This window comes from Plutella xylostella, chromosome 27 (assembly GCF_932276165.1).
Source record: "Plutella xylostella chromosome 27, ilPluXylo3.1, whole genome shotgun sequence".
NCBI lineage: Eukaryota > Metazoa > Arthropoda > Insecta > Lepidoptera > Plutellidae > Plutella > Plutella xylostella.
In genome coordinates this window covers 3,089,154-3,112,233 of record NC_064007.1, presented here as the reverse complement: position 1 = coordinate 3,112,233, position 23,080 = coordinate 3,089,154, and the positions used below count along the sequence as shown (strand labels likewise).

Sequence of the window (23,080 nt, the reverse complement as noted above, 5' to 3'; positions counted from 1 at the left end):
ATTCCGGCGCCGCCACCGCTGAGATCCAAAAAAGAACGATTTGCGTGAATCTTATTTCGAGAAAACTGTATTTAAGTATAGTTTTGGAACGTTTACGTCATTGACTTTTCAGCTTGAATGGGCGATGTATGATGATGACGTCATCATCAGTTTAACTCTTAATCTAAAGCAGTCTTATCAATAACTAGATAGAATTATTAATAGACGGTCGAATGGCGTAGTGGTTAGTGGCCCTGACTGCTATGCCGAAGGTCCCGGGTTCGATTCCCGGCTGGGGCAGATATTTGTTTAAAGACAGATATTTGTACTCGGGTCTTGGGTGTTGATATTTATATTTCCCAACTAACACCGTAGCGTTAAAAAAACTCTCATATAACTTGTATAATGGTTCCATTCGAAAATTAAAGTGTTAAGACATAGCTGTATAAGGGTGTAGGAGAGTGCTCTAACTCACTTATAACCACGAAAGAGGCCCACGATTTTGAGAGTAAAGGCTTTAGAAAGTCTGTAAAACGGTGTCATTGAAGTGTTTAAGTTATAGAAAGCCTGTAGTACGGTGTCATTGAAGTGCTAAAGTTACTATAGAAGAGCGTTTAATCACTCTCAGCTAGAACTTTTACCGGTATAGTTGTAGTTGTAGAATGGTTATTTGACTCCCTGACTCTTATTTGTTTGGTAAAAAAGGGTTAAGGGAGTATGTTACCGTTTTTCGAATACACTTTTACCATACAAGTTGTATGTCTTTGAAAATAATAGTGTCAACAGCAATCATACGCGACAGTATTAGAGTGACAGTATTGATCATTACTAAATAACAGTAAATATAATATATTAACTTGACTTAACATGTTTTGTGAATTGAAAATAATATGCCATTGTAATTTTACTGTAATGTATACCATATTTCCCACCTCAATTTTAATGCGCTCCGAATTTATTAAGGATTTCAAATGAAACATAAGTAAATATAAAATAGACGACTCAATTTTGAATTTTTTTGTATCCTTGCTGTATGTCCATTAGTTTCATAAATCGATTGGCATGACTGGAATGACAAAATTCACATAAATAAGTAAGTATTTTAAAGCAAAATATTGTTTATCCCAGCAATTTATAGGTTAGGTCGCCAATGCAAATGGCGAACTTACATTTAAGACATATAGACTCACCTAAGTTATCTATTACACTTTTTGAAATAGAACACCCTTAGCCAAGGGTATTATGCATGTCTTAGTCGATCCGCACAGTCTTGCTTAACACCGTTACTTTTACAGTCTACTTGCCTAACGCAATAAGCGTAAGTTAAGTTAACCTTAAAGATTAACCCCCTTATTCATAGAGAAGTTACAAAATGTTTTAACTAATAAACTGTTTTGTCCCTCTCCGACAAAGAACAATTTGTTCTTTGACAGAGAGGGATAAAACAGTTTATTAGTTAAAACGTATTGTAACTTTTCTATGAATAAGGGGGTAAAACTGCATTGTTGAGTTTTCCAACACTGTAAGAATCTTGTCTTACTGCACTCTTGACAAAATCTCTTTTATGACCAATTCCTGCAGCCTAAATTCAACATGACACCTAAAGATTTATATGAGTATTAAAGGAAACCACTTAACAACCATAAGTGTTAACAGGTGTCAGTGAGCACTCTTGTATAGCTTTAGGTTCTAGAAACAGTTTCAACCTATAACATCTTAATTATAATTGCTTTGACTAATACCATGCTAACACTTAAACCTGCTGTTAACACTAATTTCATTTGTTAACTCATCTTTATCGCTTTATGTTAGAACTGAGATAATTATAACACAGTTATACAGGTTAAAGTTATAAAAATAGCGTTAACTGAGGGTAAAATGTTTGTTGGGTTCATATCTATCTATCTATGTATTTGTGTAGATATATCAGCTGTCCGATACCCATAACACAGGCTCTGCCTAGCTTGGGGTCGGATGGCCGTGTGTGAGATGTCCCCACATATTATTATTATTATTATTATTAACACACAAAACAGGTGACGTATATAGTTTTAGACAATTCTAATCATAATCATCTGTCAACTGGCATTTTTTATTAGTTCGACATTGTTAAAATTAAATTCAGAATCGACATCATTGTTAATTACTCGTAATCGTAATACAGTAAGATGTTATGCAGTATTCTGCATTAATACTTAAGTCGATTAAAACGTTTGAAAGTGGCATTCTATAGAATTTTGTCAGATATATATGACAAAATTAGTGTTCACTTAACATTGCCGAAAAATAAATAATTCTGTAGTACATAACGTAACACAAAACTCGCCAAATATTTTTCTCATAAAATAGAAATTTACGCTAACATTTCCAAGTTACATAGGAAAACATTTTCCTTATGAAGTGTGTAAGGAAAAGTATAGAATACATAGGTAACTAAGTATAGGATATTATGTATAAAAGAACTACGTATGACATATTGACGACTTATGCCTTATGTGATGCGTTTATTCAGATGATTTTGTACTTAGATATAAATTGAATTCAAATTCTTTGACCAATATGATATACTTACTGCCATTTGCATAGTTGTATACTGCGTTTTTTCATACTTCTCATAAAGGTAAATAATCTTAGTGTGCATTGTGACAGTAGGTAGACGTAATCATGATACGCATAGAAACAATAACACACACAAAAACACACACACTCACGCCTTGTACTAATGTACTCCCTTGCGGGGTAGGCAGAGATGCATTGCTGCACCCACTTATCGCCAGAGTGTTATGTTAGTCCCAATGTAATAGGGGGCGGGCCTATTGCCATTTTACGGGCACATCCAAGACCTGGGAACAAATATCTGTGTTTAAACAAATATCTGCCCCAGCCGGGAATCGAACCCGGGACCTTCGGCTCAGTAGTCGGGTCACTAACCACTACGCCATTCGGTCGTCAAAACAATAACATAAAAGTAATAAATTATTTTGTTAATTTTGCTACGAGCGAAAACTACCCAAGGCATAATATTTTGCAATTCACTTCAACCTCTTGTTAAAAATCGGTCAGCGATAACTGGATTTCACGCTTAGTCTATCCTGCCGAGATCATTCACAAACGACCGTTTAATTCATTAATTGACCAAATAAATTACATTTCAGTCAAACGGAATTATAATTAGACGAAACGGAATCGGGAATATGAAAGAATAAAACATTAATTAAGTATTTATGATGGTTCAAATGGATTCTAAGAAGTGTAAAATCGGACAATCCTTTCAGGATCTATCGCCAAAGAGCGTCATGAATTTTGATTAAGGCCTGGGTCTCCTTAGTCTCCTATTTACATTTTTGAATTATTTTTTTTTGAGCTGTTCCTGCGAGCTTCGCTTCGGCTAAAAAAGTTTTCCCGTGGGAATTCCGGGATAAAAAGTAGCCTATGTTCTTTCTGAGTGTCTAGCTAGACCATATATGTATACCAAATTTCATTCAAATCCGTTCAGTAGTTTTGGCGTGAAAGAGTAACAGACAGACAGACACCGTTACTTTCGCATTTATAATATTAGTTAGGATTTCAGCAGAGCAATGTCGATGCGTTGATGGAATTCTGCTGTCGCATGCACCTGACTGCTTCAGAGTTTTTCTGTGATGAGAAAGCAGAATCTCTGCTGTGATTGGTCCAGTGGCCGGCTGATACAATTACCAGCTATACTTAATGTGTGTAAATTCCCGTCTCATTAGTTTACTGTTTGATTAAAAGATAATTAGTCTCTTTAACTGTAGCATATTGGATGAAAACTGTAAATTGTAAATACATGTGTATATTTTTAGTAAATAGTAATATTTAATTAATGTTTGTACTTTTATAATGTTAACATTGATATTTATTCTCATATTACTAACATAGGTTAATATTAATTGTTACTAACCATATATGCTTTCGCTGGAATAAAAATGTATAAAATTAGCCTCGTTTGTCGATAATAATTTTACTAGACCATGTTTGTTATTTGAGTAAATCTACCATTCAACTTCAAATTTAAAGGATTGGTAATGAGCTGCGAAACAGCCCAAAGAATTCCCTTTAAAATTACAGCTTATAGGCCTTAGACGAATCAATAAACATAAATCATGAAATTATTACCAAGAGTACACACAAACAGAAACTAAGGTGAAAACAAAAATGGCCGACCTCAGAGATTCGACAAAGCAAGGATGCTTCGTCACAAGTTAGGAGGGTTACTCTATACTGACAAAAAACGAACGAATCAGAGCTGTCGTGCAATCGGCACGTTTGATACAACTATAGAGCTTCCACTATGTTATTGTATTTTTGACATTTCCTTATGTCTGGTAAGTAAAGTTGGTTTTCCTTTGCAGTCATCAAATATGTATGGGATTTCGAATGTCAAAAAACCAATAATATAATTGACAGAGTATAAATAGTCGTGGCTCGCGCAGCAGCGCTCCGATTAGGGCATGCAATACCGGTAATATTTTCAATACCGGTATTGAGTTCCGGTATTAGAACTCAATACCGGGATCCCGGTATAAATACCGGTATTAGACTTCCTTGTTATAAATGGCATATATTTTGTTTAAAGGTCGTATAGGGCAAAATACAACAAGAAAAGGCAATCAAATTCTGTATTATATAATATTTTTTAGTATTACAGTTAAAATTTTAGAACGCATGGACAACAACTTGGTTTCCAAAGGCCAAAAACCGCATGTAACGGTTGAAAACAAGTGCACTTTCATAGTATATATAGCTTTAAGCGATAAGACCGCCATTTTTGTACATAGTTTATAGTGTTTAAGTTATATAAGTTTCTTTTATGTGTGTGTGTACAAATAAAGAATATTCTATCTATCTATCTATCTATATAGGAGCACAAGGCTAACTATATCTTAATCGCTTGATTTATACAATTTATAGCCCAAAAAAAAAAATCGATTCCGGTATTACTTCAATACCGGTATTAACTTTCAATACCGGTATTTAAAAAAAAACGTGGATTTTGTCCGGGATCTCGGTATTACGCAATACCGGTATTGCGGTATTGCATGCCCTAGCTCCGATACTTCGTTATTCGTCATATAATAGAGTAACCCCCTGAACCCCAAGTAGACAGTGAGAACATCGTTGCTCGTTTACAACACGGCTTGTTAGTCTCACAAGTGCCCTTACCGGGTTCGAGTCCCGTTGGAAGCCTGCCAGCCTATCGTTTTGTTCCTGCGCCTCTAAAAATTGATCCTTTGTAAGCTGTGGATCAATGGCCATAAAGCTATTTTTAGGCCAATTGGAGATCATCCAATGAATACCGTATTTGTATTTACAAAGAAAGTAGTGTTTTTTTTTAGGAACAGGCAAAGGTTATGTGGGACAAGCAACAACCTTGGACCTGTAGCTGGTAGTGGTGTTGGATCAGTAAAGTCAAAGACAGACTGTTGGCAGAGACTTTTAAGCATCAGTGGACGAGAGTTGGCTGGTGATGATGGGATAGGATGAAGATGTACCTAAGAAGTAGACACAATGTTAGATGACACACAATGAGATAGGATTATCATGGTAAAATCCTCAAAACTGGTGGAGCCTAACATCGTCTGTTTGGGAATGACCATACAATATATTATAAGTACATACATATATATAGAAACGATGAATCGAACCTTATTATGATTCTAGCAAGAGAGATGGAATTAATGTGGAAAAGCAATCACAGCACAATAAATTACAATCCATCATTTCACCCCATTTATATTTGGATGTGATGTGAGAAAACAGGAAAAAGTATATTTGGAAGAGAATAAAGGATTGGATGTCTATACACATCTAAATAAATGTGCTTCCTAATTCAGAGTATTGAAATATTGGCTCGGTTACATACAAATAACTGGACATAACGTAAGTAAAAAGGATATTAGTTCAAAAACATTACGAGCACTAAATGATTTAGTGCCTGTTTTTTATTCTTCTCATTACTGATTTGCAAGTAAATTAGTATACGTTAAAGAATACACAATATCTGCGCTGACTGACAGAAAATGCTTTTAGCACATACTCCTAGGTAAGTACATTTTCAATAAACAATTAAATAATTACAACATGTTTACAATCTCCACCAGAAACTTAACACTCCAACTGGCCACCGCATCATTCTCACAGCACATGTGCGCCCATTCCACTGGCATCGGATCTAAAAGTATAATGCGCGATAATTGACCAACAGACTGTGAAACGAGCCATGTTCTACAACCACAATTTGCCCCATTTTCCTAGCAGGTTATGTAACTCTCGATTCTCCTTGATATTGCGGTTAGAGGGAACTGACTGGATACTGATTGGCCGCAAGTGATTTCAGTGCTTCCCACGCCTGTTATTGGATTCAAATTGGATGCCTGTTAAACGAATTTGGGGTTCGGTTGGAGATACTCTCGTTATCTAGTGTTCAGGTACCGTGGAAAACGTACTAATTTGTTTTCAGGCACACGCAGAAGTGTGGGTTGGATGCAATTAGTAGTGTAGATCATTGAGATAGGTACGATTTGCAAGTTCAGTGGTCACATGGGTCTCAAATAAAATCATCCAGCCATTAGGTGATTACACACATTATATGCTAAATAAAATTTAAACTGTCTCTGAAGAGCAGAATTGAGATCATATGTTACCCGTAGTCCACGTGAGTCTCCAGGTATATTTTATATATGTCACGAGGGTCAGTTGTACTTTCCCCAAGAAAGTGCTCTTCATGTGAAATATTACAGAGCTCTTTCGTAAGGAAAGATAAATTGTCATGCACCTCTGTTCTCAGATGTGGTGCAATGTGGACAGAAAATTCTAGCCAACTTCATATTGTTTTGGTCAGTTAAACGATAAACAGTAAATAATATTTATACCTAGTTATAAATTACTTTAGAGGTCATAAAAATAAAAACTTCTTGGGTGGGAATCTCGAATTATTGCAGAGATAAAGTTGATTTTACGGGACGGTACCGCACATTTAGAACAAAATCTTTACGATGTAGTAAATTAGGGAAATTGGCTATTAGAATTGAAGTTTTCTGTCCATTAACAATAAGCCGTACTTGGAATCAATCTTCGGAAATCGTATACTGTATAAAGTTATAGAATTTAAACCAATAGGTAAGTTAGACGTAGGTACATAACTTATTGCTTTATATTCCATAACTTTATGCTAAGTGCTTAAGTATTTCAGATAAACAGATAGAATTTTCAATATACCGTATCGGGCTACTGATAAGATACAAATTCACGCAGGATCTGTCAGTCAACACCCAAGACAATGCAATTTAATATTTGCGTAGGAGTTGTTTAAATCACCTGCCAGATGAATTTTATTGTAATGTGGAAAGGAACAATCAAGGATGATGTAACAGTCGTCACAACAAGTCAACAGATGAGTCGATAACTGTCGTGTGTTACTCATATAAGTTCATTTAAACAGCGATTGTTGATTACCACCAGCTCTTCCAGACATATCACGTCTTTGACATCAGTTGACGCCAGTAAAGACTGTGGAGGTCTGGCGATACTGGTCAGACAGACACCGTTGCCGCACTTGGCCTGTTTCCCACCGCAGGGGTTACGTTATCAAGATGCGACCGGATTCAATTCTATTGTGTTTTTATCATGTTCATTTTGTTTGCGGGGCTTCGCAGTCATTTGTTTGTGTCTTCTGCAAAGCGTGCCGAGGTTGGACAGGGAATTATGATAGCTAAAAGTTTGAGTGGCACAGTTTTTTCCCAGGAGTTCAACAGCTTATGTCGTGTTCGTTTGCTGGCTTGTACATACATCTGTCTTTTAATAAATTGCTCACGCACATGTTTGGATTTCGCAATTTTTGTCGGTCGCGTACCGTTTACCCCAGCTTCGCGAACCAATTGCAGGGCATGCGTGTATAATTCGCAATGTGACTTGACTGAAAATTAGATAGCGGTCGCCACCGTCACACCTCGCAGCCAGGGATATGTGGTTTACTTGTCTGAGCTCGCAGGATCACCGTACGTGTTCAAATCTGCCACATAGCAACAGCGTATCCTCAACCTCGTATCACTTTACTACATAGTATAAAACAAAATCACTTCGTCTGTCAGTATGTCACTTCGTTGTATGCTTAAATTTGTAAAACTACGTAACGGATTTTGATGCGTTTTTTATATATAGTGATTCAAGAGGAATTTTATGTGTTATTTGGTATCAGCCGTACGAAGCCGAGGCGAGTCGCTAGTTAAATCAGATTTGAGGCAATACTTTCTTGTCCATTGCTTCACAAAATACAGCGATTTAAAAAGTGCTGAACTGAAACCACTTTGCATGTTTCACAATACTAAGAGACTTCCATTTGCATGGCCCATTCTTCAGACGCAGGCTCAGCTTAACTGCTAAGAAATCCGAGGACATTTCAGTTGTTCTTGATAAATTTAAAGGTGTTCCGATTTCTCCGGTCCTTTTGTGATTCACCTTCCGCCTCCAATTTTTTGGCCATAAAACGTCGGCATAATTAATGTGCCGGATTGGACCCCCTAAAACGGTCAGCAGGGCAGTGAACCTTATTGGGAGCAGGGACAATAGCCAGGTTGGGTTCTGTTTGAAACTGCCATTTGGAAAGGAATTACATTATCTACTATTGGATGTGTTAGGGAAAGAGATACGATTACCTAATAGATACCTATTGTATACAGGATTTAGATAACGTCAAACATATTGATGTATCCACCATCGGGGAAATCCATGCTCGCCGGATATTAAAATAATAAAGCGGTTCAAAATTTTACATTGACCACTGGCTGTTTTCTTTTTCGGCATCCTACGCAACGGTGGCATCGCATTCAGTATTCTTTGTATAGAAAATCACACAAGTGCGTCCACTTCACAAGCATTGCCGACGCCGTTTTTCTTATGACAATCCGCTTGGTGCGATACGTCCAACATCCATAGGTGGACGCTTACCTTTGTAGCGGATATATATGAAGCAAATACCTTCAAACCATTTTTTCCAATATGTTAATAAATATTTAAAAAAAAACACACACACACTCACGCCTTGTACTAATGTACTCCCTTGCGGGGTAGGCAGAGGTGCATTGCTGCACCCACTTTTCGCCAGAGTGTTATGTTAGTCCCAATGTAATAGGGGGCGGGCCTATTGCCATTTTACGGGCACATCCAAGACCCGAGAACAAATATTAATGCCAATATAAGGCCTCTTAATGTCAATGGCATTACTTCCATAGCTACAATTTATTCCTAAGCCGTTGTAACAGGCGTGAGATTCATGCAAATAGGTTTTAATTAACCGAAGCGACGATAATCGTGCTCTAAGATTATAGATTTCGCGTGACCGATACTGCACTTGTTAGGATACTAGAATAACTAATGATTGAACTACCTATTTAGGTTTACATTTACAGTATACAACATGTAGTTTATGTTGGCAATAACGTAACCAACGTTAATAACACACGACACGTTCGTGTTCAATACAAAAAGTCGCATAACTTTTGAACGGCTAAGTCGATTTTGACAAAATGTGGCTAAGCACACTCAGGGTAACATTACCTATGAATTAAAAAAAAACAGTCGAAAATCGGTTCAGTGGTTTGGGAACTACGCTAGTACGCTACACACACAGATACACAAACTCGTTAAACTTATAACATCCCTCTTTTTCGTCGGTTGTTAAATTACTTATGCAATGCTAGCTGAAACTACACTTAGTCTAATGGTAGTTTTTGTTACATAAATTACTGAAATGAAAGTAAAACGCGACTGGGTCAAAGCCATCCGTCGCGCATCCATTTAACACACACAATCTGAAAACCAGCGCTGTAACGTTGGCCACAACTTACAGCAGATGCTGAGATTGTTCCATTTTGTATTTTTTTAATTCATAACACTTTTTAATTTTATTGCATGTTTTTTGGCAAATAAATTAATTTATTTCCTCTTTCTTTCTTTCATTTAACTTTAATATCATGTCTAGATAGTCTAGAACGCGAATCTTTGAAATGAGCCTCTTAAGACCCAGCTTCACGTTTCAAATACTCTGTTGAGGACACGTCTATGAATAATAAATTGTCTAGTAATGCTGGGAGACTAGTAAATAGCCCATCCGACACAATAGAAAGTACGAGAATCTACGACGGCTGAAGGACGCAGGAATGAGATGGGTACTGGACCTATTGTGCCCAGGGAGCTCCGAAGGTACCGTAGAAATGCTGTTTAGAAGGCCCATAGACAATCGAGACCTTAGATTAACTATACAAACGAGATGGTATGTCACATACAAAAACAAAGACAAAAATTGACCGCAGTAAACTGTGAAACCGTTTTAAGTTCAAGTTCAACCGAATAACAACCATTGTACCAACGAATAGTCAATTCAAAATAACAGCTCAGTACGGTATAAGTGTGGCATTATTTGTCGAGACTTTTCACACCTTTGACACTCCATCTAGTTCATATATTATTAATCTAATGTCGAGGCCGCCACCACATCATTTGTTAAAGGTTGCCAGCTGTGGTTACTGCAGGCTGGCTATTTTACTGAGCATCCACATTACACTCTTGAATATTTTAAACATATATGGTGTCCCAGGGTAAAGTGCACATCCGAGAGAGTGACACAACTTGTCATTCTAAACAAGATTTGTTTCAGAAATTCGCGTTTTTTTTTTCAATTTTATAGAAATTTAATTGGTCACGTACTTTTTTTTAATTATATGGAATAGAAATTACCTAGGACACCCTGTATTCAACACGTACCTTCGATTAGAGTTACTGCACAATAACAGTAGTTAGTAAACCAATCACGAGTCCCCGAGGCTCGCCGGCGTCCGTGTCACAAAGTGAAATGGAAAGTGCTTTCGGACGAACTAACTGGGGGGTCACTCCCTGAACCGACGAACGAACGAACGAGAACTGTCACTAAATCCGCACGCTTGATATTATGGTTAGCGCTGCGGACATTGACTTATTATTAGTAGCGTAAGGACAGGGCCAACTGCTAATCAGTTTGACAAATTAGTTTGACTACGTGGAAGGACCCAAGAAAATGGCTTTCTCGCGCTGGCCCCAAAATCACGATTGGTTTGAATTAGGGCCAGCGCGCGGTGTTTAAAGTACTGACGGGCGCATCTTTATTTTTGCAATCATTGGCTGTAGATTAGCTTTTCCCTCGTGAACGAGGTGTAACAACAGTGATACAGAATGCCCAATAACAACCTACTGAAGCTTCAGAGCGCTGCGGCTAACTACAGCTCTATTAAGCTGTATTAAGTGTGCCGATTGTTGAAATCCAGCTGAAAATCAGCAATGTGGCCTTACTGTCCACAGCTTATGCTGAGCTGGTGGCGTTTTGATACTCCGGACAGCAACCCGCTGTATTTTTTATGTTTCTGTTGTTGTCTCATCTTCTATTTTTTTGTTCTTGTTGTTTTGTATATATATATATATATGTATTTCTTTAAGTCTGTATGTTTCTTTTTGTTATTGTTGCTGTCTATGTGTCGAATAAACGTATCTTTATCTTATTTATTTATCTTTATCTTTAAATTCTCCTACGTTCGTTCGTCGATTTAGAGATTTTAGAGAGTGACCCCACTGCTGTGGGGAAACTTACTCGATTGCCGAGCATGTGGCAACACTGTCGTCTAGATCGTATTCACGTGTCTTGGGAGAGTTGGGAGTGTGTTTCGACCACAATACTAGGGTTCGTCTGCGCTAGTTTTGGTCTGTTCGATTCCGATTGCAGACTAATTGGATTTGTGGACCTTTGGCACAGTTAGTTATATCTAATCCTCCTAGTATCCAATAAGTCTTCAATACTTGTTGAGATGATACTTATTGTGTTTCATGAGAATACTGGCTCCCTATCGCGAACTTGTTAAGACAACGATTTTCAGATTCAAATCGTATTGAATTTGACACGAATTACTTCATTATGACTTGGCCAAAGGTTCTCATGGTAAGTGCCCTATCCCTATCATGAGAACCTTTGGAAGTTAGTCATAGGTAATCGTCCTTGTCTCCAATCTGTATCGTCGAATACTGCCCACATACAAACACCATCTCATTCTCTATTGTGAATAAAATATTTTCAACAAAATGGGCCACGTTATTTGCTCTTTCAGCTGCAGTTACAGCGCATCGTCCATGATATCGTGACGTCACAGTAAGCCGTGTTGCCCACATGTGAAGATAGTATTGTTTGGATCCGAATTTAACGGCCTCAATGAACTACAACCGAGCCACTACGCTTCTTCAATGGCGCTAGTGTCTATTCCAATGGAACATAGCTATATCTACAAAGTAAAACCACAGGGCGTTTTAGAGCCCTGACGAAAAGGAGGGGTATCTGTTTGTCTGTGTATCTGTCTGGTAGCGTAGCTCCCAAAGGGCTGAACCGATTATCGAAGTCTTTTTATTGGGTCATAGTTAACGTTATTCCGGGTGTCCAAAGCCATATTTTATCAAAATCGGTTCAGCCCTTTCAAAGTTATGCGACCTTTAGTGTTGAATGTCGGGGGTTAGGTTATACTAGAAATGGTAGCTGAACTTTGTAGTGCTCAGACAGAACCTAGACTTAAGACCCAGGTTCAATTCAAAGGGGAATGTTTACCGCATTTAGCTCGTAAGCGTCTCGGCAGCTAAATGCTTTATCCCGTTTGATTTATAGCCCATGTGTGGTAGCTTTTTAATGCGATGCCACGGCGGCGCTCAGAAGAATGAAATAAAATATTGTTGAGTAAAAGGGGTAGGGGCATCGCTCGCGTACCTTCTTAGATTAACAATATACGATAAGATGGTGAGTGTGTCGTACAAAACCAAAGCAATAAAACTGTCTGCTTTTGTTCACTGTCAAGCCGTTTTAAGTTCAACCTAATGACAATCATTGTACCAATGAATAAAGTCACAAATCTTCTATCTAATCTAAACCAATTAATTCAAAATCAGAGTTCAGTGGCAGAAAGTGGAGTGTTATTATTTCTCGAGACATTTATTTTGCACTAACACTTCATCTTGTTCGTCATATTGATAATCTAAGTCTGCGAGCGATGAAATGTGGAGACTATGCGCCATTTTAGAATTGAAATTTTACTGCAGTATTCTGCATTTTGAAATAAAATATGAAGCGACTCGGAGGTAGATCCTACATTTTGTCTGTGCTCGGGAAATCCTGAAAATTCTGAGTGCCGAAATGATTGTGGCTTGAGGTTTTTTAAGTAAATTCATGCTGGTGAAACTGGAGTAGTACCTGAATCTTTTAGAAACATTATTTTATTCAGTTTATATTATCTGATATAAGTATGTATATATTGAAAAAAAAAATACAGTACCTAATCTAATACAATATAACACTTAATTATTTTGTGGTGCTAAAAACTGGAATACATAAATAAATATGAATAATATTTTCTTATATTTAAATATTTTCTCCCAGTCTTTCAAAAGTATATACAACTTCTAAAACCAACCATATACAAAATCTAGACATAAATTACTATTACGTGTAGTGTACAAGGCCACCTCACAATACTCATATTATCTGATGGTTTCCAGGTATTATGATCAGGTGCTGATGTCATTAATGTCGACCGAGGAAAATTTTCACACTACATGGCTAGAAACATTAGTTTTGTATGGAAGTGAACATAACCACTGAGAATCTTTAAAATACTGGTTGAGGTTGATAATAAAACTAAAAACTTTCTAAAGTGACAAATATTTTAAGCAGAAGAAGAATATGACATGATAGATGTTATGTTGGTACAGAATCCGCATGGAATAACAGCTACCCTCAGTACAGTGCCACAAACTTATCTGTTCCGGTGACAGCTCACGTAAATGTCTAATATTTCTTCATTCCATAACTTTTTATGTTTGCCAGTGGTGGTAATTCGCTCTTGCGGTTTTATGGAACCCATCTAATCTTTATCAATATGTAATTCATTAGTAAGTAATCAGATATAAATCAATTTAGTTCGCTCTCACCGGAACAGATAAGTTTGTGACACTATAATTAATAATCCTCAAGCAGCATCGCTTGCCTGTCAAACATCTGTCAGATCCATACAAGTTCCATCAGATTTGACAAGCAAGTAACGCTGCTTAAGGATTGTGAATTGCTAGTGTTTGGTGGTGGTAATCCCAAAATACAGTAGTAAAGTGTGTATGTGTGTAGTATAAAGTATATTGGTATTGACATTCAGTTTTATACCTACTTTAATTCAATCTATTTAAAACATAACACTACCACACCGTCATAGAAGGGTGTTATGAACTTATAACAAGCACCATGTATCATAGAAAAATAAATATATCTTAAAGCGAGGGGAGTATTATCTATTTTAAGTCCAGCTGTCACCATGGTGGATGCATATCTGGGTTATGTTTGCTTAGTGTAAAAAAGTTGGTGTTTTTTTTTCATTTAAGTATAGGTAAATGCAGGTGTTTTTTTTTAATACTTAATGAATTTAGTAGTTTAAAAATGGCATTTATTAATTTAACCAATAAGATTTAAGTAAAAGGGTAAGGTTCTATGGAAATTATAATTTTCAATAGGTTTTATGGTATTGGTAGGTTCACATATTGGCAATGAAAACAGCAGAAGTTGAGTTCTGCAAGTTAACATTGCTTGGCACCATGCATAAGTGCATTTCTGTAATTTCTATTGCCTGTGTAAACCACGCATAATACATAATAACTATGATACTTATCTAAGCACATCATAATGATTGTTAGTAAGTACCTACCTATTTATATGCATTTTATTCAATAGTTACAATACCTACATAATTAAATATACATATTTATACGCGCCCGCAGATCTGTTATTTTATTACTAATAAAGAATCTTTAAACTTTTTTCATTTCACGAAAGAGAATAACAATGCTAACCTACAATTTATTGAGAAACGAATTAACCAAGACACGTGATAACTTTATAAAAAAATTGACAACAACCCAACATCAAGTAGGTATCAAAAGGCATTGCATTTTAATTAAATCAGACAACGAATAACGGCGGTTTTCATACAAGACTGTCCCACATAACATTATGCTTACCATAGTACCCATTGTCTCATGCAAGAAATTGAGTTTTGACTCAGTAACTGAGGCCCAAAGGCTAAATATCTACAAACATGTGATCAGGGACCAATAACGCACCGTCAACACCGAAAATGGAGTAAAATATTGATCATAAACTCACCACAACAAAGCGATAAGCCGGCGAACTTGGAATAATCACACCGAATACGGGTTCCCATACACGAATTTGACCGAAATCCTCGATTTAAAACTTTGTTCACACAATTCACTAACACAAGGGGCTCCGTAAATAAATTTCGACACTAATTTCAGTCACAATTACATAAATAAACACAATTTCACAGGATTTGTCACGATACTTGCTGCTTCACTTCGCAAAACACACCAAGACACGACAACGGCGCCGGAACAACTGTCAGTTAGCGCCCCAGAGCAATGTTGCCACAAATTAAAAACGCAATCTCGCTAATAAATAGAGAAATAAATTTATTTGTATCTAAACATGTTTGGAATCTAAATCGTTGTAGTTAAATAGGTTGGGACTTTCATTTATTATATTTATACGATCCAATTAGTACACGCTCGCTTGTTAGGTAGGTACTTCAAATCCATTCCAACAGTCCCAAGTCTATTGAATATTTTTAATCTTTACGACTTAGGTAGGCACAAACTATAACTTATTGAATTTGCGTGTGATTTTAAATAAATATGGTTTTATACAGTTTTAACATCAATAATGTTATTAAAACCTAGTGCTTTTTAACCGACTTCAAGAAAAGGAGGAGGTTCTCAATTCGTCGGGTTATTTTTTTATGTATGTTCACCGATTACTCCGCCGTTTATGAACCGATTTTGAAAATTCTTTTTTTGTTGTATTGGGTTGGGGGTGGGTGAAGGGGTAAAAACAGGGTATGAATTTCCATTTTGGGCACATATTAACCGATTCTAATGAAATTAAGAACGTAAATATAGTTCTTATAACAAAAAAATATGATGGTGACCTTGAGCTGATCTGATGATGGAAACGGAAGGCAGTCAGGGGAACTCCTCAACGGTAAATAGCAACTACTTCGTGTTTAGGCTTGAATGATTCGTATTGATTAGTAGGACTTTTTGGTATCATTTGCACCTTACTTTTGATTGAAAATTATTGCAAATAATTTAAAAAATATAAAATAAAATAATAATATAAAAAAAATAAAAAACCGACTTAAAAAAACCACTAAAATGTAAGAAATAATTTAAGGTTTACACAAATTCTACTCGTATGTGACAGTACAAATATACCTAAGCAGGAACTGTTCTTTTTTGAAGTCGGTTTTTTATTAACCCTTAATTCACTTCCTGAGTCCCTGGGACTCACATCAGAATTTCAAACTTCCATAATTGTAACGTTTGAGCGGCTAGTTTCCCCCCCGTCTCAGTACCTTCCTGCAGGGTCATGAGCTAGGCAGTGGCGAGAGGACGTGCGCCGGCGCTGCGTATTTGGTGAGTTATTGCGTCGAGTGAGTCCCACGGACTCATAGAAGTGAATTATGCTATATTTATTTTATTAAATTCAATTTTGGAATGTTGCTTATTTGTCATTATTATTGATATAAATCATACATTTTATATGTTTATAAAATATATTTTAATGGATTAACAAAATGAATCGAAAACAAGTTAATTTGAGTAAATCTAAGGACACGTCTGCACAGTACTCGTCTGCCACACAAAGTTCGCTGCTCGATTTCATCTATCATGAAAAAATACATTCCTGAAGATGTGAGCCACCCTGAAACTGAATACACGAAATAAAAGCAAGTACTGCTATCTGTTCCATTACAAAAAGAGAACATAAACTGCACTTCTATGTATCAAATTTATAAAACCCATATGTTTGGCTTGCTCAAAAAAGGTATGCTGACATTGCCTGTAAGCAGTGGCAAAACCCATTGCACGTTTTTTATTTTTGTATTAGAGCACACATTTTTGTTTTTTATTTTTGATTTGTATGTCTTTGAGAGTCATAAAAACGTAAAAAAAAATATTTTTTACGAATATTTCATATTTTTGTAGAGGTTTTAAAATACCTCTGTGTTTTTAGGCTCATAAAATTAGTTTCTTTAATTTTTAAGAGGATCTCAGAAGTCTGTCCAGTTTCGTTGCTTTTTTCTAGTGCCTTAATAAGTACTGAATAACAATATTATATATTTTTTTGAAAAAAATATGTTTTATTTGAGATATCCACGCTTACAAATTAATTGTGAATTATGGGTTAATTTACGCCATTTATTAGGTACCATCATAGACTAATAATGGTACCATACAATAATTTTAATGTATACTGAAGTTAGGAGTTTTTTTACCAAGCTCCCAAAGTACCCACATTAGGATCTTCAGAAACACACACAAGTAGGCACTTACGAACAAAAAATATTAAACAACCAATATGGATTTAACAGTTCGTTACTATTTTTGTTAAAAATGAAATATTATTTCCTCTCAGTATGATAGCGCACTACTTACATTACTTTCTCCTAAGGTTAACTGGGAGAGATTGCGAAAATGCCATTAAGTAGCAGAAAACATTATGATCTCGGTAACTAGATTGAAACTCGGCAACACTGGCATAGGCATTTTTCTTCCTTCTTCCTGTAGGTACTATTGACTTCAAAGCTTGCATTTTGGAAGGTTAGTATTACCCGGCCAAATTAAATACACTTCGGTTGGGATAGAAAGATGAACAATATTGAATACAATCAAATTTGGTAGCATAGCTGCAATGCCATCAAGATGCTTACTAAACTGACGCGAAGAGACATCTATTAGACGTTGTTGGTACTATTCCTCACATTAGTGTACGACGTATAACACAACTATAGCGCCACCTAGTTAAATATTTGGGAATCCTTTGGTAAGCTCCGCTACTACAAAATACACACGGTGCGAAGTCGTTTAGTTAGCTTTAAATTAAATGTAATAGTTATAGGCCATGCGCACAGATGGCGTTATAAAATATTTCTCATTTCTTACATTATTATTCCTATATTTTTTCAGCCGCGTGGACGTTACTTGTAAAAAGTGTTATTGATGTTCCTACTATTGTATATCTCAGTGAAATTTACCAACCTAACATATCTGGCTCAACCTACACCAAGAACCTATATGTATAACCTGTATAACCCACATGATGTAAGGATGTAGTTGTAGACTGGTATACTGGTGGGGGTTTCAGTTATTCAAGGAAGGATAAAGAAATTATAATGCATTAATATTTGATGTTCATGTCCAAATAAGTTTATTTGCAATCAGAAGCTCTCATCGTTGCTGAGGGTCAGAAATTTACAGACATCCGCAACCGCCAACGGAGTAACCAAGGTTGTTTCCAATCAGTCGGTTACCAACCAAGTTGTTTCCAATGAGACCATTGCCAATGTAGTTGTTTCCAACGAGTCCATTGTAGCCAACATTGGGGCCAACACCGGAGATGCCCTGGCCGCAACCAGCGTCAGTCAGGGCCACTCCAGGGACCGAGTTGTAAGCCACTGTGGCCTGACCAGTAGTAGGAGCCACGCCTCCCATGGACACCGCGCCAACGAAAGGCATAGCCCCAGAGACAGACACAGTGCCTCCAATCTCCAGGTTTTCCGCTACAACTGAGATGCCGTTAGGGGTGGTGTAGGAGCCGCTAGCGATGCTCAGAAGGCTTTCAGGGTAGGCGATGCCGTTGGACAGGACTGAGCCGTAGCCGTTGTTGAGTCCGATGAGGTTGGAGCCAAGGAGGTTGTTGTAGCCAAGGTTGTTAAGGTTGTTGCCGCAAGAGGAGACCACTGGAGCGTAGTTGTTCACTCCGCATCCACAGCCTATTTGGGCGTAGGCAGCCTGTGGAAGAAAAAATAAAACGTTCATGAGAATAAAGTTTTAAGTTACTGACAGTAACAACTACTTTTTTTCTTTGAGTAATGTAGGTATGATTGTTAATTTATTGATGTTATATTTTATTTTACCTGAATCAGCATGGCCGAAGCCAAAACGGAGAAAACGACTGAAGACACCATGTTTACTACTGAATCAGTAATATGAATAATTTGAAAGTGAATAGTAAGCTATTTATACCTACTTAGCAATATTATCTAGCCGATGTTGCAATTGAAATAAAGACATGCAGTCTACTTAGAAACAACCGAGGTTTATTGGTAAATATGAAGATAAGAAATTATACAAATAGAAAGAACTGATAAAAAATATGTCACGTAATTTGTAATACAAAATTTCTACGGAAATACTTCTCTGAATTTCTCAACAAACATGGTATAAATAGGCAATGTTTAATTTCCAAAACCAGTGTCAAGTCAGTCCTTGAACAATCACCTCTAAAATGGCCAAGTGCGCTTTGTTATTCCTCTTCGCTCAGGCTCTGCTCATCCAGGTATGCTCTCATATTTCCAAACTCCTCTCAAACTTGTTACCAACATCATTAATGTCTTGGCCATTTCTAACACCACAATTTCTTTCCAGAGCATCTACGGCCAGTGCGTCCGTCCCGTCAACAGCTGCGGTGGAGTATCATACGGTGGACTTAACGGAATCGGTGGCTTGCCCTACGGTGGACTCGGCGGGATCGGTGGCTTGTCGTACGGTGGACTCAATGGCATCGTCGGCAACAACTACGGGGCTTCCAGCTACGGTGGCTACGGAGGCTCTGGGGTTGGTGAGATCGCTGCCCTCGGCTCCCTTGGGGTTGGTGGTCAGACCCTAATCGAAGGGAACCTCCCGACCAGTGGAGCCGTCACCTTCAGTGCCAACCTCCCCGCTGCCGGTCTGGTCACCATCGTGGGCAACAACCCTGGCATCTGCAGCTGCGCTTGCCCCAACCTGGCTTACTACTGATTTGAAATGATTTGAGCACGAAATAAATTACACATTGCATCAATTAGTTTGCTTGTTTTGATTGTTTAGTGGTTTAGGTTTTTGTTGCCGTCAGCATTAGAATCAAGCGCAAAAAGACATAATAGAATATTGTATTTCGTCTACCTACCAGTCTCAATAACTGACGTCTGGTAGTTATTAAAAGTTACAACCTGTCAAAATCGTATGAAAGTATGAAGTTATTGGAATTAGCAGTATGCTGTATTCATGGCTAAAAACCAGCCCTAGGTAGCGTTGGGCACTACAATACTCGGCCTTTGTTAATTGCTTATGTTCGGTGGTGTGGTGGTAACCCCACTGTCCACGCTACGATTTTCTGTTAGGGTCTCCTCGAGAACTCGACTCTCGATATAACGTGTAATGTATTTTAAATATTCCTTTTCTAAAAACCTTCAGTCGTGTGAACTCATAGTCCACCATGCAAGGAGTAAATACCAGTTAAATTGATCGAACTAAAAAAATATTTTTTCACACCATTGTGTGACATCCTAAAGCCTTCTATTCCAACAAAATCCATGAAACAACCTATAAGAAAATAACGCAGACAACATCGAAACCATCTAGAACGAGAAGGCAGTATATTTTAATAACACGAGTGAAAGAGACAGCCGAATATAAAGTCATAAATATCACACAGCTGGGTACTTTTTAACCGATACTTTTTTATCGAAAAACGAAGAGGATCACTACACCATATAAATGTTGCGAGTACTGTAACTTACAAAAACCTTTGGATTAATGTTTTATTATTTTTGGAGTATACATTTTATAGTTAGGTATACATAATAATATGGCATGGCTCATGAAATATTTAGTTTTCTAATGTTTTGATAGATAGAAGGATGTTTTTAAAGCAGGTGCCTCTGTTTGTCGGTATTCAATACAATATGGATTTATTAGTCTATAAATTATTTGGCCATACTTACCTACTTATTGAAAATAATTAAGTTTTGGTGAAGTTACTAAACCACTTGTCCTCACGACTGTACTGTTAAACCAACGCCAATAAATCCGAGTAGGCTTTATAGGAATCCCCTGGGGGCACCTGACACGGCCGCCGCAACACCGGCGCGAGGTAGTGATGCTGAAACAAATATATTTTTAATATCGATAGGTATGTGACAACGGCAATTATAGGCTACCATCCTGTGACTATTAATATTATGTGGCGATATCTTACACCCAGCCATCCGAACCAAGATGGCAGATCCTATACTATCTACAGAGATACATAGATTCAGAATTTCAAAATTCGCAACACCCTGTAGATCTGGTGAGTCACAGCCTTTCGGCTTAGGTATTTTAAGTACCACAATCCTGTATAATGTAAGTAAGGCATGTTATAGGGGTAGATATTTGACCTCGGACAACACGTGGTAAGTACCCAAAGAAGAAGAACTATCGATAGTGATAGGATCTCGACTGACATCACTAGTATAGTATTAATAGTCGCAAGGGAAAGCTCATAAGAAGCATTATCGGGTAAACACGGTATTTGTCAAGCCAGCCTAATATGGCGGCAAAGCAGACGATGCTATCTTGCCCCTTCGAATATAGATGTACGGTGTTTGTGAACTATTGGGGTAAACATGCTATGAAAATCATGTTTCGTTCAATGTTTTCTATGTCAGTAACATAAATAAATAATAAATATGTGGGGACATCTCACACACGGCCATCCGACCCCAAGCCAGGAAGAATCTGTGTTATGTGTGTCAGACAGCTGAAATATCTACACAAATACATAGATAGATACATACTAAATATAAATATCAACACCCAAAACCCGAGTACAATCTCTCTTTACAGAAATATCAGCCCCAGCCGGAAATCCAACCCGGGACCTTCGGCATAGCAGTCAGGGCCACTAACCACTGCACCAGTCAGCCGTTCATAGTAACATAGTAGGCCCACGTGGTGGACTAAGGTCTAAACCCTTCCTTTATTGGAAGGAGACTCGTGCCCCAGCAGTGAGGACGCGATGGGTCGTGATGATGAACATAGTAGACTCTTTAGTCTAGTCATTGTGGCGAAAGGACTAGCGTCGATCGCTGACTGATCCAGATGCTCCAGACGTATTTCAATTTACTGTGGTAGCACTATTTATTATTTCCAATGTAAGGATTCAAACCTACCTCCTCTAACATCTTGTCGATTGAGTGAAATCGTATTTTCAGTTTCATCACCACTTTCAATCTTCTTGGTATTGATCCTACCTCTAAGTATTGCCTTTTTATTTGGTCAGTAAGTTAGGAGTCGATGGCGGTCGCCATGGCCGAAATCGGTCAGAAGGTCATCATCATCATCATCATCATCTTATTTAGTTTTCGCGTAAAAGAGACAAAAATACTGCATGGGTACTATTGGGTACTACTTGTTTCTGAAGGTATGTCTGAAAGATTGCAGATATCTTATACATTTCATAACTCGTGAAATGATTAAATAATTTATGTACGATTCCCAGAAGTCTTTATATAGATATCACTTGATTGCGGAATGTTTAGAAGAAAGACTTTATGAAATAAACTCTTAGAAATATATTATAATACACTTGTATAGCATCACGTTACTATGTTGTCGTATAGAGTTATGAATAGGTAGAAATTCTGGAATAGGCGATTAAATAAGTCTGTTTTTAAGTAACTAGCTACAGTAGCTAGGTTTTCCGACACAGTTTGCCAATATTGCATACAATATTAACTCTTGAGTAAACACAATTAGATATTTTTGTAGTCTAGTGATTGGCTATACTATAATTACATCATAATATAATATATATGCAATGTACTTTTAAAGTATACTAACACAATTGATTGAACCTACATAGTCAATAATAAATAAATTTATACAGTGCTACTGTACAGTAACATCATACAAGCTATCAATAAATATAAAAAATGCATGATAGTTTAGTGTTAGATAGGTATCCTACGCAACAAAACTACAAACTTTTTCCTTGCCGATTCTACACCATTTATAACTCTGTACCGCTACGTAGAAGATGCCAGTCCTCTCAATATTCAGTCTATAACGAAGTACACGGCCATGGAATGAGTACATGATCTAGTCTAGAACTCATTAGGTAAGCATTAGGCTACCTTGTTTGTAGAGCAACCAC

At 37.2% G+C, this 23,080-nt stretch overlaps 3 protein-coding genes across 7 annotated transcripts in view; 1 reads left to right on the top strand and 2 right to left on the bottom strand.

Moving 5' to 3' along the window:
• LOC119691836 (IQ motif and SEC7 domain-containing protein 1) overlaps nucleotides 1–15,450 on the bottom strand; it is a 147,428-nt gene extending 131,978 nt beyond the window's left edge. For all 5 annotated transcript variants that reach the window (XM_048630959.1, XM_048630969.1, XM_048630961.1 and 2 more), the window contains exon 1: nucleotides 15,209–15,450. The gene's annotated coding sequence lies outside the window, so the exon portion shown is untranslated. The remainder of the gene's footprint in view (nucleotides 1–15,208) is intronic.
• A 2,841-nt stretch (nucleotides 15,451–18,291) lies between these two features.
• LOC105392213 lies at nucleotides 18,292–19,162 on the bottom strand. Its single transcript, XM_011563813.3, has 2 exons — nucleotides 19,041–19,162; nucleotides 18,292–18,915 (listed from the first exon to the last, which is right to left on the bottom strand). Exons 1-2 carry the CDS (start codon nucleotides 19,089–19,091, stop codon nucleotides 18,376–18,378), a joined length of 591 nt encoding a protein of 196 aa, XP_011562115.3. The 5' UTR covers nucleotides 19,092–19,162; the 3' UTR covers nucleotides 18,292–18,375.
• Nucleotides 19,163–19,304: 142 nt separating this feature from the next.
• On the top strand, nucleotides 19,305–19,969 carry LOC105392224 (chorion class A protein L11). Its single transcript, XM_011563823.3, has 2 exons — nucleotides 19,305–19,462; nucleotides 19,552–19,969. The coding sequence occupies exons 1-2, from the start codon at nucleotides 19,412–19,414 to the stop codon at nucleotides 19,921–19,923; spliced, it is 423 nt and encodes a 140-aa protein (XP_011562125.3). The 5' UTR covers nucleotides 19,305–19,411; the 3' UTR covers nucleotides 19,924–19,969.
• The last annotated feature ends 3,111 nt before the right edge of the window (nucleotides 19,970–23,080 follow it).

Excerpts from the sequence above, each read along its gene's own strand:
- LOC105392213 (XM_011563813.3), bottom strand. The coding sequence starts at position 19,091 with ATGGTGTCTTCAGTCGTTTTCTCCGTTTTGGCTTCGGCCATGCTGATT. Across the intron at positions 18,916-19,040 it reads CTTCGGCCATGCTGATTCAG|GCTGCCTACGCCCAAATAGG; the intron begins GTAAAATAAAAT and ends TTTCTTCCACAG.
- LOC105392224 (XM_011563823.3), top strand. The coding sequence starts at position 19,412 with ATGGCCAAGTGCGCTTTGTTATTCCTCTTCGCTCAGGCTCTGCTCATC. Across the intron at positions 19,463-19,551 it reads CTCAGGCTCTGCTCATCCAG|AGCATCTACGGCCAGTGCGT; the intron begins GTATGCTCTCAT and ends ATTTCTTTCCAG.